Source organism: Onychostruthus taczanowskii, unplaced genomic scaffold (assembly GCF_017590055.1).
Source record: "Onychostruthus taczanowskii isolate IOZ18803 unplaced genomic scaffold, ASM1759005v1 scaffold57, whole genome shotgun sequence".
Lineage (NCBI taxonomy): Eukaryota > Metazoa > Chordata > Aves > Passeriformes > Passeridae > Onychostruthus > Onychostruthus taczanowskii.
Genome location: NW_024503346.1, coordinates 3836169 through 3862657, shown reverse-complemented (window position 1 = coordinate 3862657; position 26489 = coordinate 3836169). Strand labels below are relative to the sequence as shown.

General features: G+C 42.2%; 1 protein-coding gene across 3 annotated transcripts; it reads right to left on the bottom strand.

Moving 5' to 3' along the window:
• Positions 1-18199: 18199 nt before the first annotated feature.
• Positions 18200-25912, bottom strand: FAM217B (family with sequence similarity 217 member B). Of its 3 annotated transcripts, XM_041417748.1 has the most exons (5): positions 25579-25912; positions 25204-25456; positions 23935-24040; positions 23764-23849; positions 18200-23355 (listed from the first exon to the last, which is right to left on the bottom strand). In XM_041417748.1, exons 2-5 carry the CDS (start codon positions 25302-25304, stop codon positions 22038-22040), a joined length of 1611 nt encoding a protein of 536 aa, XP_041273682.1. In that variant the 5' UTR covers positions 25305-25456; positions 25579-25912; the 3' UTR covers positions 18200-22037. The 3 variants fall into 3 exon arrangements, with proteins under 3 accessions (XP_041273682.1, XP_041273681.1, XP_041273683.1); XM_041417747.1 differs by having other exon boundaries at positions 25204-25912; XM_041417749.1 differs by having other exon boundaries at positions 25209-25912.
• Positions 25913-26489: the final 577 nt, after the last annotated feature.

Here is a 26489-nt window from a genome sequence, read left to right as displayed (position 1 = left end):
CTGGGGCAGAGTGGCTCTTTCAAGTGTTTCAGGCATCTCTGAAATATTCACACATACAAGAACAAATCACTGCACGTGAACACGGGCGGCAAAGCGACATCTGAGTGTCCCTCTTTGGTACCAGCTGCAGCTCATCCCGGCTGCTAGAGGCAGGGATGTTCACTAATTGGATGGAAGGCTTTGGCACTCCTCTGTGCATCCTCTCTTCACTTGGAAAGCGGAGTCAGCACAGCCCTTCCCAGCTCCTCAGGACAGCACCAGGCACCGGGAGGAGCTGGCACTGCCAGCCCAGCCCTCGGAGCCTGCAGCGCCCCAGCCCTGCCACGGAGTCATTGCAAAAGAGGAGAAACAGCTGGGCTGAGTTTGAGAGGCAGGAATTTATCATTCCTGGAAGGGAGGGAAAACAGGAGCTTCTCTGAAGAACCCCACCTGCAGACGCTGCCAAGTGCCTCACACAGGTTCTCCTCCCAAGCAGCCTCTGCCACAAAGGAGATGCTCCCTCCCCGTTCCTGCTGCTGCTGCAGATCCACAGCACTTTTAACTTGCCAATTTACAGCTGCAGCACCAACTTTAGATTTCATTTTCTCAGAAGTGGATGAGAAAAAAATAAGTTGGATGAGAAAAAGTGTCTCCTACCTTACCAAGACTGACTTTGACTCTCTAACCTGATATTAAGGGCTGACACAGTAATTTCTTCCTACATTGTTTAGAATTTTCTGATCATAGACTCCCTAAGTAGAACATAAATTCTGGGGATGGGGTGGTGGTGTTGTACATCACACACTGTTTAACACTGACACAAAATCCTTCATCTTCAGGAATGCAAATTTCCTGCAGATATATGATCCAGTTTATGTGTGCGCCTACTAAAACCACACAAAATAGTTGAGTCATTGCTTCAGAAATCCATCCCAAAAGTTAAAAAAAATTTAATCCCCACTGCCAGTTTCCTGTCCTAACAAACATTTCTGACTTCTAATATTCATTTAAACCTGTGTTACAGTACAGTGTTTTAAATGTACATGTGAGGCTGTGTTCCAGTACATAGTGTTGTAGTTATACCAGTATGAACCTACTACCCATGAAAAAAAGATCTTTGCATTAAAGGACATCAAAAAGTCCTCTTCACTCTGGGATTCCACATTTCCTTTAAGCCACTTGCAGTGGCCTTGCAGATCACAGGTGGGTGACGTGCAGGTACCTTTATCTAGTCCATTCTCCTCTTGATTATCAGGAATATTTTTACCATTCTTATCACGTGTTTTAAATTATTCAGTGAGGATTCCACTGTATCCATAGGCAATCTGATCCCTTACCAACATTAGAAAACTGACTCTTTTCATTTTCCCTTCATAAAGGTGAAATGCTACATTTCTTCTCCTGATCTCTGTACACAGGGAGAACAATTTGATGGTGATGTATTTGAAATATCTTGTAGTCCTCATTTCTCCCTCCATGCTGTCTTTGCTTCAGCAGAGCAGTCCAGGTCTTTTGCTCACATCTGCTGCCATTTTAGTCGCTCTTCTCTGACTTCATTTTTTTCAACAACTTTCCCAAAACATGAATTTCACATCCAGAGATAATTTACTTCTTGAAGCAAACAAATAATTACTGCCTGTATTTTACCAAGACTGCATTTATTCTACATTTTTTTCTGCAATAACATGGCCTTATTGAATGCCACACAGTTTATGGTGGCAGTCAATACACAGACAGAATCCCACAGCTCCCACAAACTTCAGCATTATGATGCATGTTACATACTTTTCTGACTACAGTATTTAGCAATTATTCAATTGGATTTCATCTGAAATTTGTCTTGTATCTGGTTGGCCAATCATTCATGGAAAGCCTCAGCTTCATGATGGAAAGGGGTAGGATATTTAACATTTCACTTGATCAGGTTTGCTAAGGAGAGGAAATGGGTTCTGTAATGCTGCACCTGACACGAAAGGCTTTGGATTTGCATTCCAGACCTTTTAGTAGTTTCCTATTAGAATAATACTCAAAATAAAGGAAACAATAAATGTTAAATGCTAATAGAAAGGGTTGCAAATTATTTGGGGGAATGTGGCTCCTAGATCTGGCTAGATTTATAGCAATGTCAATATGTGAGGGATTTTTAAGCATCATTATATACTGTATTCCTGTTGATGCTTCTCCACTTATTGCTGTGGTAATACATTTGGCACAAGGGACATACATAATGCTAACATTTCTATGATATACATACCCAATAAAGGCTTTTTCAATTTCATTATTTTGACAGGCAGATTCCATTAATACATCCACAACAATAATGTTCCTTTTCTTCAGGATCTAAGAGAAGAGGATTATTAAAAATTACAGACAATGCCCCTATACACTTAATCTCTCCAAATTCACTTTACAATTGCTGTCAGCATCAATAACGTCTGCCAGTATAATCAGGTTTGTATAAAACATCAGAACTTGTATGTTTTCCAAATGGGATTTGTTTCCCCATCTACCAATGCAGCTGTTTTGGTTAGGGGCTTTATGTCAGAGAATGATGTTCCGTGGAGAACACAAGTGCTGTGCCACAGCCAGGCTGCAGCTCCTTCATCTCATCCCATTCTCCATCCTGTACCCTTGGCCCACCTTTCAGTTTCAAAATCCATGTGTAAATAATGAGAGGAGCAGGGAGAGGAGGCAGCTCCAGCAATCCATGTCCCTCCTCAGCTGTCACAGGCTGCTGGGTAGCCAGGAGCACAAGGACTTCCCCACAGGCCAGTGTGAAAATTGCTGCAGAGCTTCCTGAGAACTCATTTCTTTGTACCACTTTTTTACTTCTCTGTATAAAATAGAAGTTAAAATAATTCCTGTGGCCAAATAATACTGCGAGTAAATGTTTCCCAGGTTTAGTGTGGATTTTAAAGGATGTTTGTTGGCCTGATATTAGGCTTGGTATTTCCAGTGCAGGACAAATATTCTCATCAGTGACAAGACAAGGATGCTGCAGTCCAGCTGCTGTGGTGGAATTCTGAAACAGAGCTGCAGCTTGGGAAATTCAGCTCCTACTAATTTCAATATATGGAGCAATTGAATCCTTTTGAAATCCACATTTTCATTAAGACATTCTGGAAAAAAAATCACAGTATTTTCATGTGCATTGCTCTTAAATCAAACTATGCCTAGTGATTTAATCTTAATTTTCTTTTATTTTCTCTGTTTTCTTTTATTTTTTTAATCTAACCTTGTATGTAACCTTGTATTTAATCTACCTATGTATGTAACATTTCTAAAATCAGTTTCTCTCATGCCTTTGAACAAAACAACTGCGTGCCACCCCTTTCACACCAGACTTATCAGCTAATCTATCAAACAAAATACAATTTATTTTTTCCATTAAGTTCCTGGAAAGTCAAGCTAAGTGAGAACAACTGGAGTTTGTTGCTGGACTCATATGTTTTCCCAACAATCTAGGAGTTGTCAGGCAACAATTGCTAAGATACAGGGGCATTTGTATCTTAAATCTGAAGTGGTTGAAACTGGGAAGTGTTTTACACACTGCTGAATGTTGTCTGCACAACAGGTTCCCAGCAGCCTGTTTTGAATGGTGATTGCTTATCAGCACCCACTTTAGATGGAACAAAGGGCTTTTATTCTTTTATATTTTGGTGTTGTCTAAATTTATTGCAAGTATCTCTGATGGGGGGAATAACAGAGGATGGCGCCAGTGCTGGGGCAATGACACGTGGATGGCACCCGTGTTTGGTGGGTTTCACAGCCATGGTGAGCCCTGCTCCCAGCTCAGCCAGGGCTCCCCTCACAGCCTCTGACTCCTCTGTTTTAACTCCCAGATTGAGACAGACACATGGGAGGTGTGTGTAGGGATGGAGAGCCAAAGGGGGGCTGCACACGCTGACAGGACACTGATTAAACTGATCTGCAGTCAGTGATCACAGACCCCCAGTGGTTAATTCTGCCTTCTGCTCCTGCTTAGAGAGGCACCTTCAGTCTGTCTGTCTGCTCCAGACACCGAGTGCCACCTGCTGAGCACCCACAGCCCAGGAGCTGCCAGAATTCCATCCCTAACGTGGATCCTTAACCTCCACAGACACAACCACTGCAGAGCATCTCAGTCCTGACCTAAAATGTGCAGAACACCTCTCAGAATAGGTAAAACATAGCAAATAGACTGAAATCTCTATGGAGTGTAAGGATGTTTGGTTAAGCTGTGCTTATTCCCTCAGCTGTCCTGCATGGTCGTGGAACTGCTTTAATAAACAGAGGTTCAGGGAATCTAAAAGCACTTTGCTTTTTTTTTTGCTAAAGGTCCCAGAGGTATATTCTGGTCAAATCTTGATTAAGATCAGAAGCTAGAAGTAGTGAAGCAGTTGAATGTGTTGATATTTAGCAAAATAAAACCTCTTTACATGTCTGATAATCATCTCAGTAAAGCAAAGCAAGAAAAAGAGAAAAGGCACCTCAAAATTTTCTTACCAAGAGAAACTTTGTGCTCAGTTCTCTGAAAATGTGCTTTTTGGGAGATCAACAAACCCTTAAGTGACAAATACTAGAAGAACACTCTCAGAAGTAGCTGGATTTAATAATGTATTTAATATTCTATCACACACCAGACAGAGCTATCATTTAGCATCCTTAGAAACTGCACTGTTCTCTCAGCGAGACAGAGAACAATACAGAAATAACAGTGAGAGGGATTCTTGACAAACTGCTACCAAAGAGGTTATGCAAATGCACAGTGTGCTGCTTGCAGCTCCTATTTTTCCCAGCAAAATGGCATCTCTGTGCCAAAAGGAGCTAGGCATGACCTCTCTGACGAGTGGGACAAGACAAAGGGATTCCAGTCAAAAGGCAGAAATGCTGAGGTTCCACTAAAAGCAAAACAAATTCAAGAAAGGAATCCTACTCAGTCCGTTGTGCTTTGAATTTCACTCCAGCAGGAGATTAGAGGCTGAAAATTTGCTTCAAATGACTACACAGAAAACTTTGCAACTGTTCTGCAAGAGGGATTTGCCTGTAAGCAAAAAGATACAGATTTGCCCACCTTGCTTAGAGCCAGTGGACACAGAATTAATAACATGACTTTCCTTACTTCAGAGAGCTTCTATTCAGATAGTTGGCACAAAAAATTAAGCAAGTGAAATTATGAAGTAAAAACAGTTCAAGGTCAAAAGATTTTGCAAGTGATGAGCTGACACTGGAGTTATGTATATTGATCAGCATCTCATGAACAAAGGATTTAGGCTGGATCTATACTTTATTGCAAACCTTTCTTTCAAACTATTAGATTTTTGTGTTTATAGACCAGATTTGTAATTTAAGGGAAGGATTTAGGAGCCTAAAGGATGTAAGCACTCAGCTGTTTATGAAGTTCAATGGCATTTGAGTGTCTGACTCCCTCAGGCTCTAGTCTGAATTCGTAACTTATTGACAATAGTTTTTCAGCTCAGGAAGCACAAAATGGTTGCCCTTTACAGTAACAGAATATCTGCTTCATAGCCATAACAATAATCTAGTCTGACTTCCAGGGACTGTTTTGTGGTCACAATCAGGATGACAAAATGTATCTCAATGCAAAATTCAGGATATGGGAATGATTACTTTAATACAGATTTACAATCAGAAGTTTCTGCCTAAAAGATAATATCACCTCCTCCAGCTTCTCACACCCAAAAAACCTTTTTACTCTTGTATGTTCCCTGACCACATCTTTTCAGCAAACCTTCAGCCCAGGCCAGAAATGCTGCCTCAGCATCTTGACCTGGGCCTGATCCAAGGCTTTATTCCCAGCTCTCTCCCCCCAGGAGTTGGTTTGGTTCCAGAAGTCATCCCAGTCCAACATCTCAGTGCTGCTGTCCAGCTGGGAGAGCCCAAATTACACCTTAGGCCATAAAGCCAAGAGTTGGGTGTGATGTGGATGGATCTGCAGGGCTGGCTGAAGATTCAGTTTGATTTGTGGGCTTTAAAGGCAGACGTTGGAGGAGTAAATTCGAGTAAATATCTGCATGTGCACAAAAAGCTGTGTCCCTTTGCAAGGGAGCTCGCTTGTCAGGAGAACAAACAGGGCTGAGAGACACATCCTGCTGCCCTGAGAGTCGGGCTGGCCATGGGGAGGGAAATAATGCCTGGTTTATGATTCTTCATGTTAGATAAAGGATATTAAAGTTCATAGCTGTCACTGCATAACATCCCCTGACTGCTAAAATATCTGTTATAAAGTGCAAAGAGACAGCAGGGAAATGGGAAGGCTTTGCAATGGGGCCAAAACAAGGATGGATGTAGCTCTGATGAGAGCATTTAATAACATCTCTGAGCTGCTCTTGCAACACAATGCCCACAAACAGTGATTACTGCTTGTCTGAGGGTGTGAGGAGGGAAATTCTAAGGCAAAGTTAATTTACATCTTAAAATAGTTTCCTCTTAAATGACACACCATGGTAACAAAATTTCAGTATTGTAATGATTAATGTCACCACACTGCACTGACTCTACTGCCTCGTCATTGAATGCAAGGTATTCAGTTGTAAGGCACTTGAATATGATAATGGTTTATGTATTAACTCCTTCACCTTGCAATTTCTTGACCTATTTTTCATTTTTAGAGGCACATAATGATGGAATGTATACAGTTGCACAAGCTGAAAACAGTCCCTGAGTTGTCCTGGGGGAAGGAGAGACACTGTTGGTACTGGTTTTGCATAAGCTTTTCTTGAGCATTTAAGAAAAAAAAATCCCAATAATGATGTTCCTGTGCCATGTTAAAACCACCTACATTGAAAGATCTCAGGATTTTGAATCAGTAGATGTGCATGTTTGGGTTTTTCACCTGTTTCTGTGAATGTCTCACTCTGATGTTTGCCAAGTATCTTGCACCAACTATTTGAATTCCTAAAGTTACCAAGTTCAACAAGATACTGAAATAAACCTCAGTTTTTCATCTCCCACACTCCCCATTCAAGTCAAGCACAGGATTGTTTCACCCTCATCTTGGTCTTGCTAGCAAATACCCAGCAACCTCATAGCAGGGTGTCACTTTTCCTCCTCATTTCTCATATAACCAGCTTCTGTACATGAAAGCACAGACTATAAATAATATTGGCTCTTTAGCTTAAAAAATGCATATCCTGATGAATATCCTGATGAATATTTATTCAGCACATTAAAAATACCATCCATGCCTGGCTTTCATTTGGCTCATAAACCTGAACATTGCAAAAAAACTAAAGACAATATTTATTCAGCACATCAGCACAGCATCAGCTGAGGAAACTTCATATTTCTGTTTAGGATATGTGCACACTTCCTATTACTTCCCTGTCAAAACACTTCAGAATCTCTGGAAGTTTTTCTTTGAGACAGGAAGGACAGTTCCCATTTCACAGCTGGAGAGATGTAACAGACAGATTTATGACATTTAATTTCCACTAATTTCAGATGCTGAGTAGTTTATTAAAATCTGACTGCATGTCACTTGCCCAGGGTCACAGAGGAGTCTCACAAAGTGTGATTTTCAGAGCTGTGGATCAGCAGTCAGCCTGCTGGAACACAAACCTTCCTGATTTTCCCCTCATGCTGAGGGCACTTTATTTTAAATACCATGACCAGGTGTATACAGCAGCATTAGCTCAGGTTTTCAGTTCAGTCTGAGCCAAACCTTCCCCATTATCCATCATATCACAGTGGTATTTGCTTTCTCTCTCTGCTTTGGAGCCACCTGGATCTTCAAGCAAGAAAACTGAAATAATTTCTTAATTACTGGCCTTGGCAGTGCTTCCCAGCTCCTGTGATGGATGCAGGCTCCAGTTACCTTTTCCTGTTCTCTTGGAACAAGATGCAAACACAAACTGCCTCCTGCAGCTGAGATCCTGATTTTGTTGGGAGGAGCCAGAGCTGTGTCTGGAGAGGGATTCTGCAGTTTCACTCTTCCCAGCATGAGGCAGTGATGTCTGTTTGCAGTTACACCCTGCCCATGACAGGGCTCTGCTAACAATTAATATCAAACCTCTCCAGCTTTAGTCTTGAGTCACTCCTCAGCTCTTTTTCCTTGTTTATTCCAGTTTTAGATTTGAAGAGATACTCCTTTCTACTGTGATTCCTGAGCATCTCTGAGTTGCCCAGAATCTACAGTCCAGACTTTCTCATCCTCCAAGATCTCCAAAATCATTGGGAAAGTTAAGCTTGGGGTTTTTTTTGTTTCTTTTTTGGTTTTTTTTTCCCAATTCCATGTGTCTCCTCCTGAATATAAACTTTTCAAAACATCTTCTCTGCATCGAGACATGGTTCCTACTGTGCCCTGCTGGCACCAGTGTCCTGGTCACAGTCAGGGATGCTCTGACCAAGGAATGTGTGGGCTCCCATCCTCTCCCTTTGCTTTATTCCATCACTCTGGCTTTGCCAGAATCATCCGCAATTTTCCCTAAAATAACAAAAAGAAGAATCAGCCATTGGAGTGGGAAATTCTTTCCACTGTAGATGGAAATAGGACTTCACTTGTCACTACTGCTTTGAAATGAATTTCTAAATGAAAAAAAAAAAAATCCTTTTACACTGTCAGTACTGAAACATGGGGATGACAGGTTCTGTTGGTTTTCCATCAGTTACAGCCTGTGTCAGCAGCTTTGCAGGATCCAGGATACACTCCAGTTTCTACACTAAAAGCCATTTCTTTATTCTGCCTTTCTGCTAGGAGCAACTGTGAGTGCCAGTGCCTTGTAATATGTTTGCTATTATTTTTTCCATATAAAATTCTGTAACATGTTCTCTACAAGATTTGTTGGTGCAGCTTCCACAATCACCTTGTATTCTATTCCTTATCTCTCCCAAATGCAATTCAATTAAGTAGTTTGATGGTGTTTGTATTAATCTAAGCAGCATTCTTGGCAAGGTGACAAGCTGTACTGGACTGAGATTTTTTGGGTTTATGATAGTCCTGGCTACAGCTGATGGTTTTTAAACAAAGTTTTTGTCTGAAAACAAAAACATGGATGCTTTTAAACATGAGATTGCTATCTCTGGCTATGTAGAAGCTATTGTGAGCAAGAAACAAATATTACAGGATAAAAAAACCAAACTACCCTTTCACAAATATCCTGCAAAATATGTCCAAAAAAATTCAAAAGCACAAACAGTAGCTCTATCTGTTACTGCTTTTCTTGCAGAAGCATCTTGAAGCCCTAATTAAGCACTAAAATCTCTTTTTTCAGGCTCTGTCAAGGACTAAAAGATGCCACCTGCCCACACAATCCATGGATAAGATTCACTGATGTTTGATGGAGATCAGGAAGGATGATGAACTGGTGATCTACAGTTCTGAAAGAAATAGGCAAGTTTAGTATTTTCTCTTTTATATTAATATACTCATCCCCCTAATCCTAGACATGGTGCCTTTATCACTTCCTTGTAATTAAGTCAGAACTTAGAACTGTGGTGCTTGCCTTGCCAGCTGTTTACAAACCCCCCTGCACGGCTGAGCTGCTGCATCACTGAGCTGATCTGAATAACTCCTCTAACTCAGCTCCTGCCCTTTCATCAGGGGAGGTTTCAACTCTGACACTCTGGGGCACCTTGCAAATGCCTAGGGAGCAAAAAAAGAGACTGCAGAGTGCATGGAGATCACTCTCAGCATCTGCATATTCAGGGTTTGACCCCAGGTCCAAGGAAGGGTTTCTTGTCTAATTGCATTTCTCTGTGGTTTCACTTCTGGACAATAACCTCAGCAGCAGATTTCAAGTTAGGAAATTTCACACTAACCCCAAGTACATTGATATCATCAGGAGCTGCAGTTTGACACTATCAAGTGTCTCCCTGAGCCATGAATTAGGCATTTTGAAACACTGAATGGAGAGAGGGAAACTGATCTCAGATTTTTGTTTCTTTTTTTGAAGTATCCATTACCACAGTGTGCAGAGCATCCATTCTGTTTATGGGACTGATAGGTTTGAATAGTGAAAATATTTATCCAAATATGTAAAATGCTCATATAGAAAGTTACATATTGAAGGCCAGATGCAAACATTACTTCCTTCTCTGTGCCTGAAAGTGTTCATCTGTTGGTTTAAGTGGATTCTACCATGTCCTCTATACTTTTAGAAATTCTTTGAATAAAACCCATTGGAAAAGCAACCAGGATGGAATGAGGTAGACAGAGAACAATGCAGATATATTTCTTACCAGTCATTGCTGCTGTCTCTTCTTCAGAAAAAACAGTGGACAAATAGAAAGTTTTCTATATAAAGGATATAGCTTAAGGGAAAAAATCAGAATATCTGCTTAAGATTTTCATATTGGCCACCTCACATCCCTTTTCCTCAGTGCTGCTGTGTAGCCATTAAGTGACCCTTTCCTTGTGTGATGTTGGTGAGGAATGTGCTTTTTCTTAAGAAAAAAACCTCCTTTTCACTGACCATATCAAAATATACATTTTGTAAGCAGATTTGTTTTCAAATAAGGTATTAATAATCATTCCTTGCATGATGCTGGTGAGGAATGGGCTTTTTCTTAAGAAAAAAAAAACCTCCTTTTCACTGACCATATCAAAATATACATTTTGTAAGCAGATTTGTTTTCAAATAAGGTATTAATAATCCTTCCTTGGTGTAACTCCCTGGTACTGAGAGGTTGATAACTGGCCTACTTATGCCATCTCCTGGGTAATTACAGAACTGTCTCTACACAGGCACAGCCTTTATTGAGCAGCATTAATAATTATTAGTGCCTTGAAATAATTTGCTAATTGAATCCCTAAAGCAATTTTTTTTTCTTATTTTATAGATTTTAGAACAATCAAAAACTACAGGGTTATTAGTAACATATCATATTCAACTATTATAAATAATCAGTAGATTGTACCAAAAAGATCTTTGTAACTGCAGTCCCTACAATACTGATATATTAAGTTCTGTTTTATAAAAAATTACTTTTTTGTACTGATATTTTGCTAATGGGAGCTCCATTTGCTTAAAAGACTGGGGTTTAATCTTTTGGGGATGATCAGAAAGAAGGAACAGATGTTAGCTGTGTCACAAAATATTTTACTGGAGATAATGGTGCTGTGGGACTCCCCCTTTCTGATGAAGCAGTACAAGAACGTACAAAGAGCAGATGATGTTGTATGAGCCTCTGGAAATTTTAGCTTTGCTGTTCTATTCATTCATTCCATCCTGCCAAGTCTCACATTGGGGAATTACACCTGTCTATGGGACAGGGGAAAGGGCTGAAGGGCCTTTACTGTCTTCTGGAACCTCATTTTACTTCATTTTCCATAGAATAAAACAGTTTTGTTGCAAACTGGGTTTGCCTGCAGCATCCTCAGTGGGAGAGGTGGCACGGGCAGAGCAGAGAAAATGGTGGGATTTGTCCTTCAGGTAAAAAATACTTTGTGAATTTGAGTTTCAGTTCACACCTCACAGAGTAACTGGGATCAGAGTAAGCTGATTTCTACAAGTGTTAGGCAAAACAAAGTGGGCATCTAAAATACTAAATATTCACATTTTTCCAGCGCCTTCTGGTTTTTGAGAAAAGTCCAGTCCCTAAGAATTGTGCATTCAGCATAGAATTTAGTAATTACAGTAGGCATTGAGAGTTCTGTTATTCCAGGCACCAAGGAGGGGTCCTGGGCAGGCCCAGGCCAATGGGCCACGTTTCTCTAACAGGAGCAGATGTTTCCATTGTGAAGGCTTCTCACCACTTCTGTAAAATATGGAATAATGGGAGTGCAAAGAGCAGAAGCAGCACAAGGAAGGGACGTTCAGCACCTGCTCGACTGTGCTTTGCGTGTGCCTTCCCTCAATTTTCCCCAAGCACCAGTTTTCTGTCCAAGTGCTATTACAGGCTGAAGAAGAAAGCCATTGGAATGGTATAAATCTCTCATTGTTCTCAGTTGTCAGCATCAGCACACGTTAAAAAAGGAAAAGCCCGTTTCCAGTTTCTTTGAGGGTGATCATGGCCTTTGGACTCAGTTGGGAAACTTTGCCACTACCACACATGCTGTGATGTCCGCTCAGAAAACCTTGAGAGAAGCCTCCACCTTGGTCTGTGGGGTTTTTTAAAACACTCTGCTACTAAGTGTTTAATTATTAGGCTTGTGAAATACAACAACACCTAAGGCATTAATAGAAGGAACTAATTATAACCCTCTCAGCATGTGGTTTCCCCTTCACTTATAAAATCTCTTGTAATTTATCTGTCCTTTAAGTGACTTCTTGTAAAACCTTAATCAGGACAAATGGATCTTTCAGAGGGAAGAAAATGACCCCAAACTGGCACAGGAAGGTTTGATTAAAACTCATAGTCCTTCTGTGGCAGCCCAAAGATCCCAGGGGATCCCATTGCTCAGCAGAGTGGAGGAAACAGCAGACAGGGAAGAGCTTTCTGTCTGACACAAAAAGACTTTATCACTGACGTGCTGACATCCCCTTCTGTAGGACCAGCCTGTGATCAGTGTCTCTTGATTCCTTTAAAACTCAGCGTCAGAACTTTGGTTCCAGCCTGATTAATTTCCCCTTTACTGATTGTGTGTCATTTGCTTTTAAGTAAGATCTTTATAAAAGAGGCAAAACAAAGACAGAGATGAAGATTGTGCAGAGATAAACATTTGTGCTGCTGGGACTCCCACTGGCTTGGGCACAGCAGGGGCCAGAAGTAATGGGGGTTCACAGGAGTCCTGATTAGACCTCTCGCTGTGAACAGGTAATTGAAACACTACAGCAGTGGGAAAACAGCAAGCTTGGTTTAAAGCAGACCCTGAACGAGCCAGAGGCTTCACACACTCCCTGTGCCAGTGGGAATGAGCCAAGCCTGGGCTGGGGCCATGAATAGCACACAGAGAGCACTTAGGGCTGATCCTGGGGGCTCTGCTCGAGTTCTCTGCTTGGCTTGGGGATAGAAAGCATGAGCAGAGGGACCTTGGGAAGAAACCTGGCACCTGCCTGTGCTAAAGGTGAAATCCACAGCCCAGGTTTGCTGTGGGGCGCTGCAGGGATGGTGTGAGTCCAGCAGGGACAGAGCATCCTCCAGGAGAACCTCTGAAGGCTCCCTCAGTGATGGGACACTGATGGCTCTCCCTCACCCGTGGAGACAGGGCAGCAGAGCTGTGAGAGCCAGACTGGGGCAGCTTGGGTGTCATGGCAATACTCACTGCGAGGTGTGGCACAAGTGAACATGCTGCCTCCAGCTCTTCCCTCTTGGTTTGTCTCCTGGAGTTGCCTCCCATGGTTGAGAGCCATTCACTGAGCCTGCAATAGTGCCTTAAAAGTGGGATGTAGGGGAGAAAAGTGCTGGTTTGTGCCTCATTTTCACTTCTTAGTAACCATTGCTCCTCATGAAAGCCTCTAAATAAACCTTTTTGATTGTAATAATTTGTTGGTGACTGTTCCTCATCAGCCTGGGCCTCCCTTCTGCCAAACTCCTCTAAAAACTTACTGGTGTCTCAAGCAGAAGTTTCTGGCTTTTTAAACAATAGAAGATTAATAATCTAATTCAGGTTTCCTTCACTCCCCTTTGGGAAAAAATGTCAACTCAAACTTAATGCACAGATGGAGAAAGAATTGTCATATGGAGCTGCCACACATACCTACAACCCAGACTCAGTGCAGGAGTTTGCTGTGTTCCAGATTCCCCCACTTGATGTGTGACAGATTTCCTGTCCCTGTGTTGGCAAGAGGATTCACACCATCTTTCAGCAGTTTGAGTGGTTATTTGGGTGTTTGTACCATGTTTTGTCATTCCTACATAAAAGTATTCAGGGATCATTACCAGGAGTTCAAGTGTCACATCACCAAATCACTGACTGCAAATGCTTAGGGAGAAAAAAAGAGGAATATTTTTGGCCAGGTAGTTGCATAAATGACAGGGCTTGGTGGGGATTATGAATATAATGATACTTCAGTTATTACAGTGATTTTGAACATCTAGATCCATTCTACAGGTCTCTTTTTAATTACAGGAGCTGACTTAGAATTGCTGTGCCTCTGTCCCTTAGCTGTAAAGTGAAGGTTTTAATTATTTGCTGTTTCCATCGCTGTTTGTTCCCAGAGATTTTGTACTGGTTTGATGTGACCACAGCAGAGCACACCTCCCTCAGGTCTGCCCAAAAGGAACGGGCTAAAAGCTGCTACTAAGGTCAACATTGTTGGTGAAAGGCTAGATACTTGTGCAGCACCATTGAAAAGTGCCACTCCTGAGTTTGCCAGAGCTCTGTGTGACTGTGCTCAACTGAGCAGCTCCTTCAGCCTGAATTTCTGCTTTTAAAGTGTAAACTTTGCATCTTTATCTCACAATGGTGCTGGGAAGCTGAGTCAGCTTAGTGTGTGCAACTCTTCAAATCCCTGAAGAAGCTGAAACGATGAATGTTGCCACCTGTGTGGGCACAGGCTGTGCAATTGTGAGAACCTCCAGGGAACATTCTCATTTCCCAAGAAACAGGGTTCCATTGAAACAGGTTTTTGTCCCATGCAAGAGAGAACTTTGCCAACATTAGCAACCATGGGTCTGATCACATCTCTCGTTTGGGTGACTGCAGGCACGGTGTGCTCCAAACCCAACAAGAGTTTACATCAGCAATGAACACACAGAACACTTCCATAATTATTTTCAGCCTTGCCTAATTTTCAGAAGAAACAGCAAAGCACAGCATAACTCTAATCTTACCAATATGGTTATTATCATCTGCAATAAAAATGTCACCTCAGGTATTAGCAGCGCTGCTAAATCACTGGTCTGACTTGAAGTCTTCCATCTGGAGATGTAAGTTAAGGACAGTTTATCACAGGAGTGATTTATTGTGTAAACAGATCTTGCTGCTGGCATTTAGGAGAACGTGGCTGCCTGCCACTCAGCCAAATTCTTTTATCACACTTGACTGAAGTTCCCAGCCTTGAATTATTAGTTAATAATATCCGAGCGAAAGCATAATTTATTGTTTGAGTAAACTTTGAAACATAAAAACAGTGTCTTAGCTCCCAGACTTAGTGCTTGCCTTAGGCAAAGCATTTTTCTTTCAGTGCAAAATTGTAAGAGAACAGGAGAAAGATTTGTAACTAACTCCAACGCTTCCTGCATGTATAATTTACCTAATGGCAGAACAAAATCTCCTGAGCTGTTCTTCCCTCATTTCTGAATTGTAAGACCATCAGCCTTCATGAGCAGAGGTCAGTCACACACAGTCAGACATGTCCAAATCTCAAAATTTAAAAGCAACACCCCTGTGGTTTCCTGATAGGGAAATTTGATACCATCCCTTTTTTATCATTTCATCTGTTTTATCAGTAGGGCTTGAGGAAACCCACGGGTTTCCCCCTCAGAGGCACCTGTGGCTAATTTAGAGCAAGAAGTTCTCTCATTGAAAGGAATAACCTTGTCTGACAACAACTGCTTAGCATTTAGGGTATTATTTACAGCAGTGCCATGATACCAACAGCCAGCAGATGCCAGCACACACACGAGCACTAAAAGTGCCTCTTTCATGCTAAAGGAGGGATGGTGCATGTGAGAAATGAAGCCCAATCCCCAAAATTTCAAGAGTTTAATAAGGGCTAATAAGGAACAGATCAATAAAGCAAAAGTAACAGTTCTGGGAGCATGGCAACAGCCAGAGGCACCCCCAATTCTTTAGCCAGCAGTCCCTCATACTGTTGGATTGCATTACTTCCCCAAATGACTGCACTTTTTCAGAGCCTGTTTACCACAGCTTTGCCTCCAGGTGCCACAGCATTGCCTAAGCCCACAGGCACAGTCTGGGAGGGTCCAGCAGGGAGGCACTCCAGGGTGGTCTTCTGATGCCATTTCAGACTTGGTTTGCTGCTTTTATGGCATTTTGTTCTCTGCCTGAGTTGTTGTGGACTTATGCCTTGTGAAGGCTGACCTAGAGCAGAGACTAGACAGAATTAAAGAATAAAGTAGGGATTTATTAAAAGGATCTCCTCAATGGATCCACCTTGGGCAGCACAAGAGCCCGGCCAGGGCTGCACCCAAGATGAACCCAATGGCCCCAAAATGCCCGAGTGCTCACAGGGTCTCTCACTTTTATAAGTTCTGCTCCATTTGCATATTGGAATTAAGTGTCTAATTTCAGTTTTAGCCCAGGCAGTCCCATCCTGCTTGCTTTTCTCTCTTCAGCCCAAGGTGTTTGTGCTCTTGGGCCTGAGATTTGGATCATTTGTCCTTGGTCCCCAGCTAGAGAAGGAATTGTTTTGTCTCCCTACTCTGTGAACAGAGCTCACCATCCCCTAATATGAAGCCCAGAACTACACACTAAAGCAGCACAGAATCTGAAAATATAAAAACTAAAACCTCAGGCATCAATACCTTTTGCAAGAGCAGTCATGTCTTGTGATCCGTCTTTTGCAAGCCCGCTTACTTCCTGTGATAGCCTTGCTTCATGCACAATTTTAGTTACACTGTTCACAAAAGCAATTACAATTTGCACTATATCTACAAAAGCAGTTACAATTTATAAGAATTTGCCAAAGCAAATTTATAATAGTGAAAGCCAACTCTTCCATAGCAGATTGTAACAGCGTAGAGCTGTCCCAAGTGTGTGAACCCAGAGAAGTGAACTTTCTCTTCAATGTTTCATTGTCATATATAAAAGATATAAAATATGCATTGTGCTAAACTTAATTTTGGATTTAAAGATGCCACATATTGGAGAAAGGACTATACACTGGTCTAGCAGGTAACTGCCTTCTCTCTTCAAAACTGAAGTTCCATATGGAACTCAGCCTGGAATTTCAAGCCTAGTTTGATCTAGGGTTTTTTTCTTTTGCATAATGAATTGAGGATCCTTAATATCAGATCTTCTATTTGTGTCAGTGTCAAAATCCCCCCATCACCTCTGCACAGTGAAACCTCGGAACACGCCAGGATTTTGGCTGCCCACATGAAACAGTGCAGGGAGGAAGAATGAAAGGCCAGGTGCTCACGCTGCAAACACTGCAATCCCTTCAAGCACTGGTGGTTCTTTTTTTCTGAAATTGTCACCGCTCCTGCCAAAAGCCTTTGCAGCACCATAGTCACAGCCTTCTGACATTAACTGAGTGATGGAGATCACTTCTGACAGACCTCTTCCAGTGCAGAAAACACTGGTCCCAGATTGGTAAAAAAATCATCAGGCAAGTCCTCGCTGCCAGTGGAGATGGAGCAGGGGGAGTTTCTGGCCTTTAACTCTCCTTCCTCAGTATCTTCAAGGTGTCCCCATAATCTTCCAGTGTGCTTTAGGAATACACTTTCTAAAGAAGGGAAGAAACAATGCAAGTCAGCACAAAAGCTCTGACTGCCCTTCAGCTGAAAACCCCAGACAAAAGCAGTTTAATTAGCAGATATGCCCTTTCAGCAGTTTATTAGCAGTTAATTAGCAGTTATGACCTTTGTTTTGGCAGTCATGCCTGCTACCTGGAACACAAGTGAGTTGAGCTCACCCAGCTCAGCTGATGTTGAATATCACAGTCTGACAGGCCTTGTGACACCCTGCACATTCAGCTTGTTTTACCCAGAACCTGGTCCAGTTTGCCAACTCTATTCCAGACTCCAGCCATAATCCAGTCCAGGATTTTGCTTTTGCCAACTCCACTCCATACTCCAGTCCAGGTTTTCCCTTTGCTGAGTCCATTCCAGGCTCCAACTGGAATCCAGTTCAGGTTTTCACTTTTGCTACCAGTCCGGGTTTTCCCTTTGCTGAGCCCATTCCAGGCTCCAACTGGAATCCAGTTCAGGTTTTCACTTTTGCTGATGCCATATCAGACTCCAGCCAGAATCCAGTCTGGGTTTTCCCTTTGCTGAGTCCATTCCAGATTCCAGCCAGAATCCAGTCTGGGATTTCCCATTTGCAGAGTCCATTCCAGACTCCAGCCAGAATCCAGTCTGGGTTTTCCCTTTTGCAGAATCCATTCCGGACTCCAGCTGGAATCCAGTCTGGGTTTTCCCTTTTGCAGAATCCATTCCCGACTCCAGCCAGAATCCAGTCTGGGTTTTCCCTTTGCTGAGTCCGTTCCAGATTCCAGGTGGAATCCAGCCCAGGATTTCCCACAGCCTGGGTCCCGGATGGAATTGCCCGAAGATGAAGCAAAATTCCGTATTTTTCTGGCTTCCCTTGGCCAGCAGGAGCCGGGATGTGCTGAGCCACCCCCTCCACCCAACACTGCAATACTGGAATTCTCTCCAAGAAAATTCAGTGGTGCCATCTTGAGAAAAAAATACAACTCAGCAACAAACAGGGCAGTATCTCACTTTTATTGTAGCAAATATACGGGACCTTTGAATGACAAGATCACTTTCTCAAGGAATTACTAGCAAAAATATCCACAAAAAGTTCAAATAAATAAGAATACATGAATACCAACATCAAAAGCTGGTCTGCAAATCCTCAGTTAATCAAGTTCAGTCCTTCCAGCGTGGTCTGTGTATTTTTCAGATGAAAAACCACTAATGCAATGGGAGCAACAAAGGCTCATTACCTTTAAAATAAGGCAAAAAATAGTGCATTCTAGGCAATTTCATACTGTAGAAATTTTATGTATCAGCTCCAAAAAAGCACATACTGGCTCAAAAAACTGTCAAAATTCTCTCGGAATTCTAACAAGATCCTTTAAATAGCAAATACAAGGTCAAAGTTACCTGAAACAATGAATGAAACACAGAAAGGACACGAACAGTGACAGGATGAGGGCAGATCTCGGAGTCTGGAGTCAAACAGGACAGCTTAGCCCAATGGAATCAGCACATCCCTCCCTGAAGCATTATCCTGCTGTATCCAACTGAAAACGAGGTGGGAAAATTACTGCCCTCAGCATGAGATGCAAGCAATGGAGAAAAAAGGAACATGGCAAGAGAAAAACAATATTGCTTTAAATATTAAATATTTAAATTTTAAAGGAAAACAGTTTATACATATTAGAGTGAAATTCTGTTTCTTCACATCTTCTAACAGGGTCATTTCACTGAAAATAACTGAGTTGTTCAAAGTTTATACTCATGCAACTTGAAGCAGAGTCTGGCTGTTTATTTGAAATACAACCTGAGCATATCTGTTCTGTAGGTAATACTGCAGAACAATAAATCTTTACATTCTCTAGCAAAAAAATAAATCACTCTGTTTAAATATCTCACATCACAGTAAGCTGTTCTTCAAGAAGCATCACCAGTGCTAGGCTTAGATCCATATGATCATATTGCTAAACCTTGTAAAAAAAAAGGCTAATAGCCACACAAACATGGTGCTGTGGAAGTATTTTAAGAAATTGATTTTAAACTGAATGTTTGATGGAATAAATTTTTCTGCTCTGTTCAGAAGTGCTTCTAAAGACAATATGCAGCAATACAAAATGAAAGAAATATAAACCACAGTCCTCTTCATAAAAGGAGCTCTTTTCATCTGTAGGCCCAGAACATGGTGAAGACAAAATGGAAACAGGATAAAACCCAGCCCTTGCAGGTCTGCTCAGCCAAGAGCTGTTTGTTGAGGCAAACACATCATTTCTGTGTGTGAACAAAGACAAGCATGTCAGAAGTGTCAAATCAATGACAGAAATTAGACTGGTGTGATTATCACGAGACAAACCTACTTGGCCAGATCCCAGATGGAGCTCAGTGATAAACATGTTTTCAGACTTCTTTAAAGTGCCATCACCATCTCCACCTGCTTCTCTTTTTAGTCTCCAACAACAGACTGGTGTCCATAAGATGACAAACACAACACTAAAACTTTCCTACCTCTGTGACAAAAGACTTTTCCCAGTGCCAATCACCTTTGCTCTGGTCACAACTGGTTGAAATGGGGTTTATTTATTCTTAAAGAAATGATCATGCAAAATGTGCCAGTATCTACATGGCCTCCTTACAACCCAGGAAAGCTTCCATTTAGAAAATTTAGCATCCAGCAATATTCAATGCTATAACAACATGCTAAATTATTTACTGCATCTATCAGAATTTATTTTTTAAAAACTGCTATTCTGATTATTGCCTGGATCCTGCTCACCTCAGGTTTGGTACTTGTAACAGTGAACTAGAACAGTGCATTAAAATCCTGATTATTGGCAAAGCAGCTCTCCTATTTTTCACTACTGCTCATGTGAATCAGGAAAACTTGGCTAAGGCAGGCTCGCAGAATTTGGCCAGAGCTGGAAATATTAGCACTGGGTGCAGGAACATTTCATCTAAAAAAGCTGAAATACATGAGGCTGGACCAAAACAAAAGGGTGAAACAGCAACACTGGGATGTGCTGGTCCTCTGCAGCTGCTGGTGTTCAGTCCCATCCTGAGTGCCACCACACCTCTGACACAGCCACTTTCTCTGGTCTTTGAGCATCTCAGATTCAGTTTCACTTGAATTGCATAGAGCTGAATGTACATGCAACTACAATTCATATTAAGTGTAACTTTACAAATACTGATTCTGGACATGTAATACTGTCTATTACATTCATTTCCTTTACCAACTCAAATTTTCATGTTTGGTCTCCAGTAGACTAGGAAAAAAACACTAAAAATATTTCTTAGACTATTCCTGAGCAATGTTTTTATGTACTGTAAAATACTCTACTTTATTACTACATTTCTTAATATTCTCACTTTTCAAAGTACATATAAATTCATGCTTTGAAATTTTATAAAGCTGAAGATCTGGTAGGCACAATGAAAGATAGAAACAGCTAAGCATCTTAAAACCAAGATGAGCTCACCAAGAGAAGTGCAATTTAGCTATATACATAATGTACTCTTTAGTATTTGCTACTTTTTCATTTTCTACCACAATGTGAAGGATCCTCTTGTAGAATCTGGTCCATCAGACCTCAGCTCACTTCTGATGAAGACTCGGACTGGTGGCTGAGGAGGAAAATATGCTGACCAGGATTTTAAAGTGAAGGTGACAAACATTATTTAGAATTTCATCTTAACAAGATCCTGTCCCCAGCTGCTGTGATTGATTTGAAATTGTAATAGATCAAGTGATATTTGAATATTCTCAGAACTTTCCTTTCTCCTGTATCTCACAGACACAAGAGAAGACAGAAGGCCCAAGGAGAGGACCCAATCCTGGTCGAACAATTTTCTACTGCAGGACACTTCCTCATCTCACCTTCCTAAACCTTAAGAAGCCAAGCTAGACTGGACCACAGGAAAAATAAGAGTCATCTCAGATGACTAAAAATAGGTATCTTCTGTATCAAAATATATCTTTACTTGAACTTTCAACACCCTTTAAATTATTCTTCTCTTAAGAATCTGGTTTTTATGTTTTGAGAGGCTACCAGTTCTGAAAACTAGGCCATACAGTCTTTGCTAAAAGCCTTAGTTTTCACAACTCAAATACATGCATGTGCAATTTGAAATCTGGTCATTTCCCCCAAATGAAAAAAAAGCATCATGGCCTACAAAATGAACTTCCAGGAAAGCTGTCTGTAAACACAGTGAAGGTTCCAGGGTATAAAAATACACATTCCATTTTCTTAATCTGTCATTCCTGAAGCTGTCTGGTCCCTAACACTTTGTCTTAAAAAGAATTCTTTCCGCATTAAAATATTTCAAAACATTATTTCCATTCTTCTTCTTCTCAAAAAATAATACCTATTTCATCCAAAAAATCCAATTCATCACCTTCTATGAAGAATTAGAGTTGACTTTGCATAGATAACAGGCTCCATTATGTTATAACAACACCAAAATCAAACCTGTCTTACAAAAAGCACATCAGGGCAAAGAGAAAGAGCATGGACCCTATTCCCTCACACCCAGCAGGGTAAGTACAAGAAACACTCAGCTAGTGCAGACAGGATGTTCTACACTTCTCTAAACGTCACACTGTGCTATTGTTATCTTCATTGAGCAATTATAAATATTTTTGAGGAAAGACCAATGGAAGACATTTGCCTTCAGAGAAAACATTTCCTGCTGGCTTAAGATCAAATCTATAGAAATGAACAGTGCTGACTCAGAACCACGTGCCAGGAACATTTTTCTCAGGATCTTCCTGTGAAGAAAAAAAATATTCTTCTGCAGTGGCCAGATGCTTTCTAGCAGTCAAGGAGCATCAACATTCACTAATGAGTTTTCCCTCACTGAAATTTGCGTGGTGTTTGCTTTGTGCCATTTGTTTTTATTTTCCTGTCCACTGTTGTTTTTTTAGGAGGAACATAATTGCTGGCATTGCCATTTTTCTTTGGATTTGTACACACGTATGTTTTTAAGCCTTTGATGGGAGCAGCTGCACCGTGGAATGCTGGGGTTTGCTTAGGGGGTCTGATGTTACCAACACTTTGGATTTTAGAGCTGCTCTCGGGGGGCTGCAGACTGAGAAGCTGCTGCTTTGCAGCTGGTTTCTTTCTCAGTTCACTCCTTACATCACCAGTTTGCCTCTGAGAAGATGCTGCACATCCCATTCTCTCAGGAGCCTTCAGGTGACCTGGATGGGAGCGCGCCTGGCGAGTCTCCTCAGAGCACGGCTCTGCCCTGTGACCCAAACAGCTCCTGGGCAGCCTGGCAACACTTTCCTGGGGCACTGCCTGCCTGGGGGGCACAGGGCTGAGCAAGGCTTTGCCTTTTCCAGGGCTCTTGAGGGCACGGCTGGGCCCGGGGGCAGTCTGGGGCCGGGCTTTGGTGGCCCTGCCCCTCTCGCTCTGCACCGTCTGCATCTGCAGCCACTCCAGCTGCAGCAGGCGCTCCAGGTACTTCTCCAGGGATCCCGTGGGCTTGGGGTGGAAATCAGCTTTCCCTTCCACGTGGGCAAAGGTGGCCAGCTGCTTCAAGTCCCACGAGTTGAAAGGGGGTGGCAGGAAGTCGGGGTAGTAATATTCAGATTCTTTAAATCCCATTTCAGGGATGTGTTCCAAACAAACTGGGTCGATTTCTTCAGCTCTGAGGATGAGTTCTGGTGGTGTGCAGGGAGAGGGGGGAATGGGAATCCTTTCTGAGTCAGAGAGGTCACTGGCACTATCATCTTCAGCATCTTCTTTAATAATTTGTACCGATTCAAAATCAAGAAACATTTCACCTACAGATGCTTCTTGCCATTTGGAAGAGCCTGGACTGGCTTCAGCAATGTATTCTTCATGATTCTTTCCCAACTGTTCTTTTTTACTGCAATAAAAATGCTGCACTGGGACATCCTCAGCCCTACAGAAGTTTTCTTGTGTGCTGCCCTTTGTGCCAGGGGGGATCCTGTGCAAGAAGGATTCATTTTGCCTTCTTTCTGGGGGACTCCTGTGCAGGAAGGATTCATTTTGTCTTCTTTCTGGGGGACTCCTGTGCAGGAAGGATTCATTTTGTCTTCTTTCTGGGGGACTCCTGTGCAGGAAGGATTCGTTTTGCCTTCTTTCTGGGGGACTCCTCTTTGGTCCTTGCGCACTGTGCAGTGAGCTGCAAACACTCAGGATCCTAAAGGAAAAGGAAGTTCATGTCCTGTTAGAATGGTCAGTACCTTTGAACAGCAGCTTACAAAGGTCTTGCCACCCCTTCAAGGATGGGGATCTCCACAACTGAAGCTAAAACTGGCACAGAAACTTGGTAATGAGGCAAAATCCATAATTGCTGGTGGAGGCAACACTGCCTACTACTGATTTCTTTGTTTTGTTTTGGTTTGGTTTTTTTTTTTTTATAGTTTTGCCTGAGAACTCACTAAAGCAGGATAGCAAGTTTCCATTTTGATAACTAAAATTTGTTGTTATCATAAATGCTGAACTCTGAGCCAGTGAAGTCAAATGCAGCTCCAATTTCATCACAAGCATTTTGTCAACCAGTTTGAAATAACTATAAATTAAACAGATAATTTTAACATAAAATTACCTTTTTGACTGATTATTGCCATCCAGCTGGTTCCTTCCCTTCTTATAAGCATTTGGTTGGTGACCATCTTGAGTGTTATGGGAAATCTGAAGGGAGATAAAGTTTATGATGTTATTAAGAAACTGACTTAGAGTAGGTACCCTTTTTATGTTAGAAAAGGGAGTTATTTACCTTTTCAATGGCACTTGATACATTTTTACCTAATCTTCCAGGAGGAGATTTTGCACAAGAAATTGGTTTAGTGAGTCCTTTGGTGCTTGGATGGCTTTTTCCATTACTGCAACCACAAAGGATTAAACAGAATATCAGATAGAAATAGCAGCATATATGAGTGTCAGAGTGGAAGTACAATAAAAACTTAAGAGTACAACTGAGTTTAAAAAAAGGGCTGATTGCAGTCATTCTTAAAGTTGAAGATTATTAGGACTATGCCACTATGGCTACTTTTTATTTTTTACACTCCAAATTCACTGCTGTATTTTTAATATTATTAATGCAAAAATGAATAATTCTATCAGATGATATAATAATAGAATGTAGTCCTTATATAGAATCCTCTGTCAGAGGATCCCAAAGCTTCTTTGGACATAATAAATATTACAGATATTTAACTACTGATTTTTATAGTACCTAGTAGGTGCTCCAATCACAATTTACCAAAATTAATTATAAAGTACAATATGAAGGTCACATATGAAGCCAAATCTTGCTTGTCTTTCTCATTTGCATATTCTCAACAAAATTTAAAGGATTACTTCTTTGAAGATAAGGAGTGGAAGTGAACAGGGAGCATAAGGTCTCTTCTGGTATTAATACAAACTATTCATAATGAAGGCATAAGAAAATTCCTTATTTCATATTATAATAGGATTGTGAAAATATTATTAAGAGAAAAAGCTCATACAAAAGCAAAAGGAATGGCATTACTGATCTGGGCAGCTTAGAACTACAACATGCTTCCTTAATTAAACCAGCTACATTTCTGTGTAAACACCCAGAATAAATAAATCAGCATATTCTGCACAAATAAGAACAGTGTTTGCTCTACAAACAAGAAGCATTACTGATTTCCAAAATATTATTTCAGAACAGGAATAATCAAACTGTGCCCTTCTATCTAATCTAGCATTACTGCAGCTCAGTTAATTTGCCAGGCTGTACATCTTGTTTTTATGTCAGTGTAGTCAGATTTTGTTTTTAAAAACACATGATTGCACAAATTCAAGAGCTTATAAAAGAATGAAACTAAGTCCTGTGCATCCAGCATTGCTGCAGTCACCTCTGTGACCTTGTGACCTGCACGATCATCCTGCACAATCATTTCTGTCACTGGGACCAGGGGAGAGGAAGGCAGTGGGAATAAGACAGCCAGGCACTTATTAACTAAACCCAGCATGTTGACATTCCAGTAACTATAACAAGTGAAATTAATTTCCTTACTTTACCATTCCTTTGTGGTTTTCATTGGTGTGGCTGTGGCTTTCCTTCTGCTGTGCCTCTCTGTGCAATATTAAGGGATATTCCTGAATGCCTGGTCCCATTATTCCTCTTTCCAGAGGGAAACTGCACCTTTATTGTTACATAATCTTCAAACGGCTCCAGTCTTTTGGCTTTGCAAGACACAATATATCCAACGCAGACATCCCCACGTCCCGGAGATGCTGGAGACAAACAAAATCCTCCCGATGTGATTCTATTTTTAAAGCAGGAAGATAAACACAATCAGCTACCAAACTGAAAACAGTCCCCTCCCCCAGCACTCGCTTAGTGGGAAGCAGCATGGTTCAATTTACTATTCCCAGGATCAGGAGATACCTGCGGGTCCGGCAGCGCTGCCGTGCAGGGTCAGGCGCTCATCCCCGTCCGCACGCTCAGCCTGCGCAGCTCCCGGCGCTGCCCGGGGCTGGGCGTCACAGCCCCGCGGGGTGGGTGTTCCTGCTCCCGCTTCGTGGGGAGCGAGCATCAACCAACCCCCTGCGTGCCGGGCGAGCTGAGCGCTCCTTTCTCTGTCACAAAATGCGCTCTTCCGATAGGCATATACGCAAATTTTGTGTCCTATAATTTTTTTTTTTCTTTTTCCAAAACAAATGTCTCATCAGCGCCTACTAAAAATACTCAGAGCAGGATCCATTGCTTTGTTTTACTTCAGAGGAACTGCATTCCCGTACCAAGGAACTGCACGGTTCCAGGGGTTCACAATGGTCTGCAAATGTGACAGGTGACAAACAGGTCTCCTGACCTTCTCTACACTGACCCACCTTTACTTCTGGTCCAGTGCTGTTTATGCATTTACAGTCACATTAATGTCCGTATCCATTGACACTTGATCCCCTCCCATCCCTCAAACGCCTCCCCGCATCCTGTCCCGGCCGCGCTCAGCGCAGCCGAGCCCCGGAGCGCCGCAGTCCCGCACCGGCCGGGGCAGAGCAGCGGCCGCCAGAGGCCAGCGCCGGCCGGGCAGCGCCGGGGACGGTGGCAGTGCCCGGGATGGCAGCAGTCTATGGCAGGCAGTGCCCGCGGTGGATGGCAGCAGTGCCAGCAGGAGCAGACTGTGCCCGCAGCGCCCGCCGAGCCGGGCCCGCTCCGCTCCCTCCCGCCGCCGCTATCACCGCGCTCCGCAAGAGCTGCTCCTTCCCTCGGGGTCCGCCCCGCATTCCCCGGGCACCCTCGCCCCGGCCCGGTACCTGCCCTTCCTGCGCGTCCGTCAGCAGCGGCAGCGGCAGCGC

Excerpts from the sequence above, each read along its gene's own strand:
- FAM217B (XM_041417747.1), bottom strand. The coding sequence starts at position 25,304 with ATGGGACCAGGCATTCAGGAATATCCCTTAATATTGCACAGAGAGGCA. Across the intron at positions 24,041-25,203 it reads AACCACAAAGGAATGGTAAA|TAATGGAAAAAGCCATCCAA; the intron begins GTAAGGAAATTA and ends TTGTGGTTGCAG. Across the intron at positions 23,850-23,934 it reads TATCAAGTGCCATTGAAAAG|ATTTCCCATAACACTCAAGA; the intron begins GTAAATAACTCC and ends ATCTCCCTTCAG.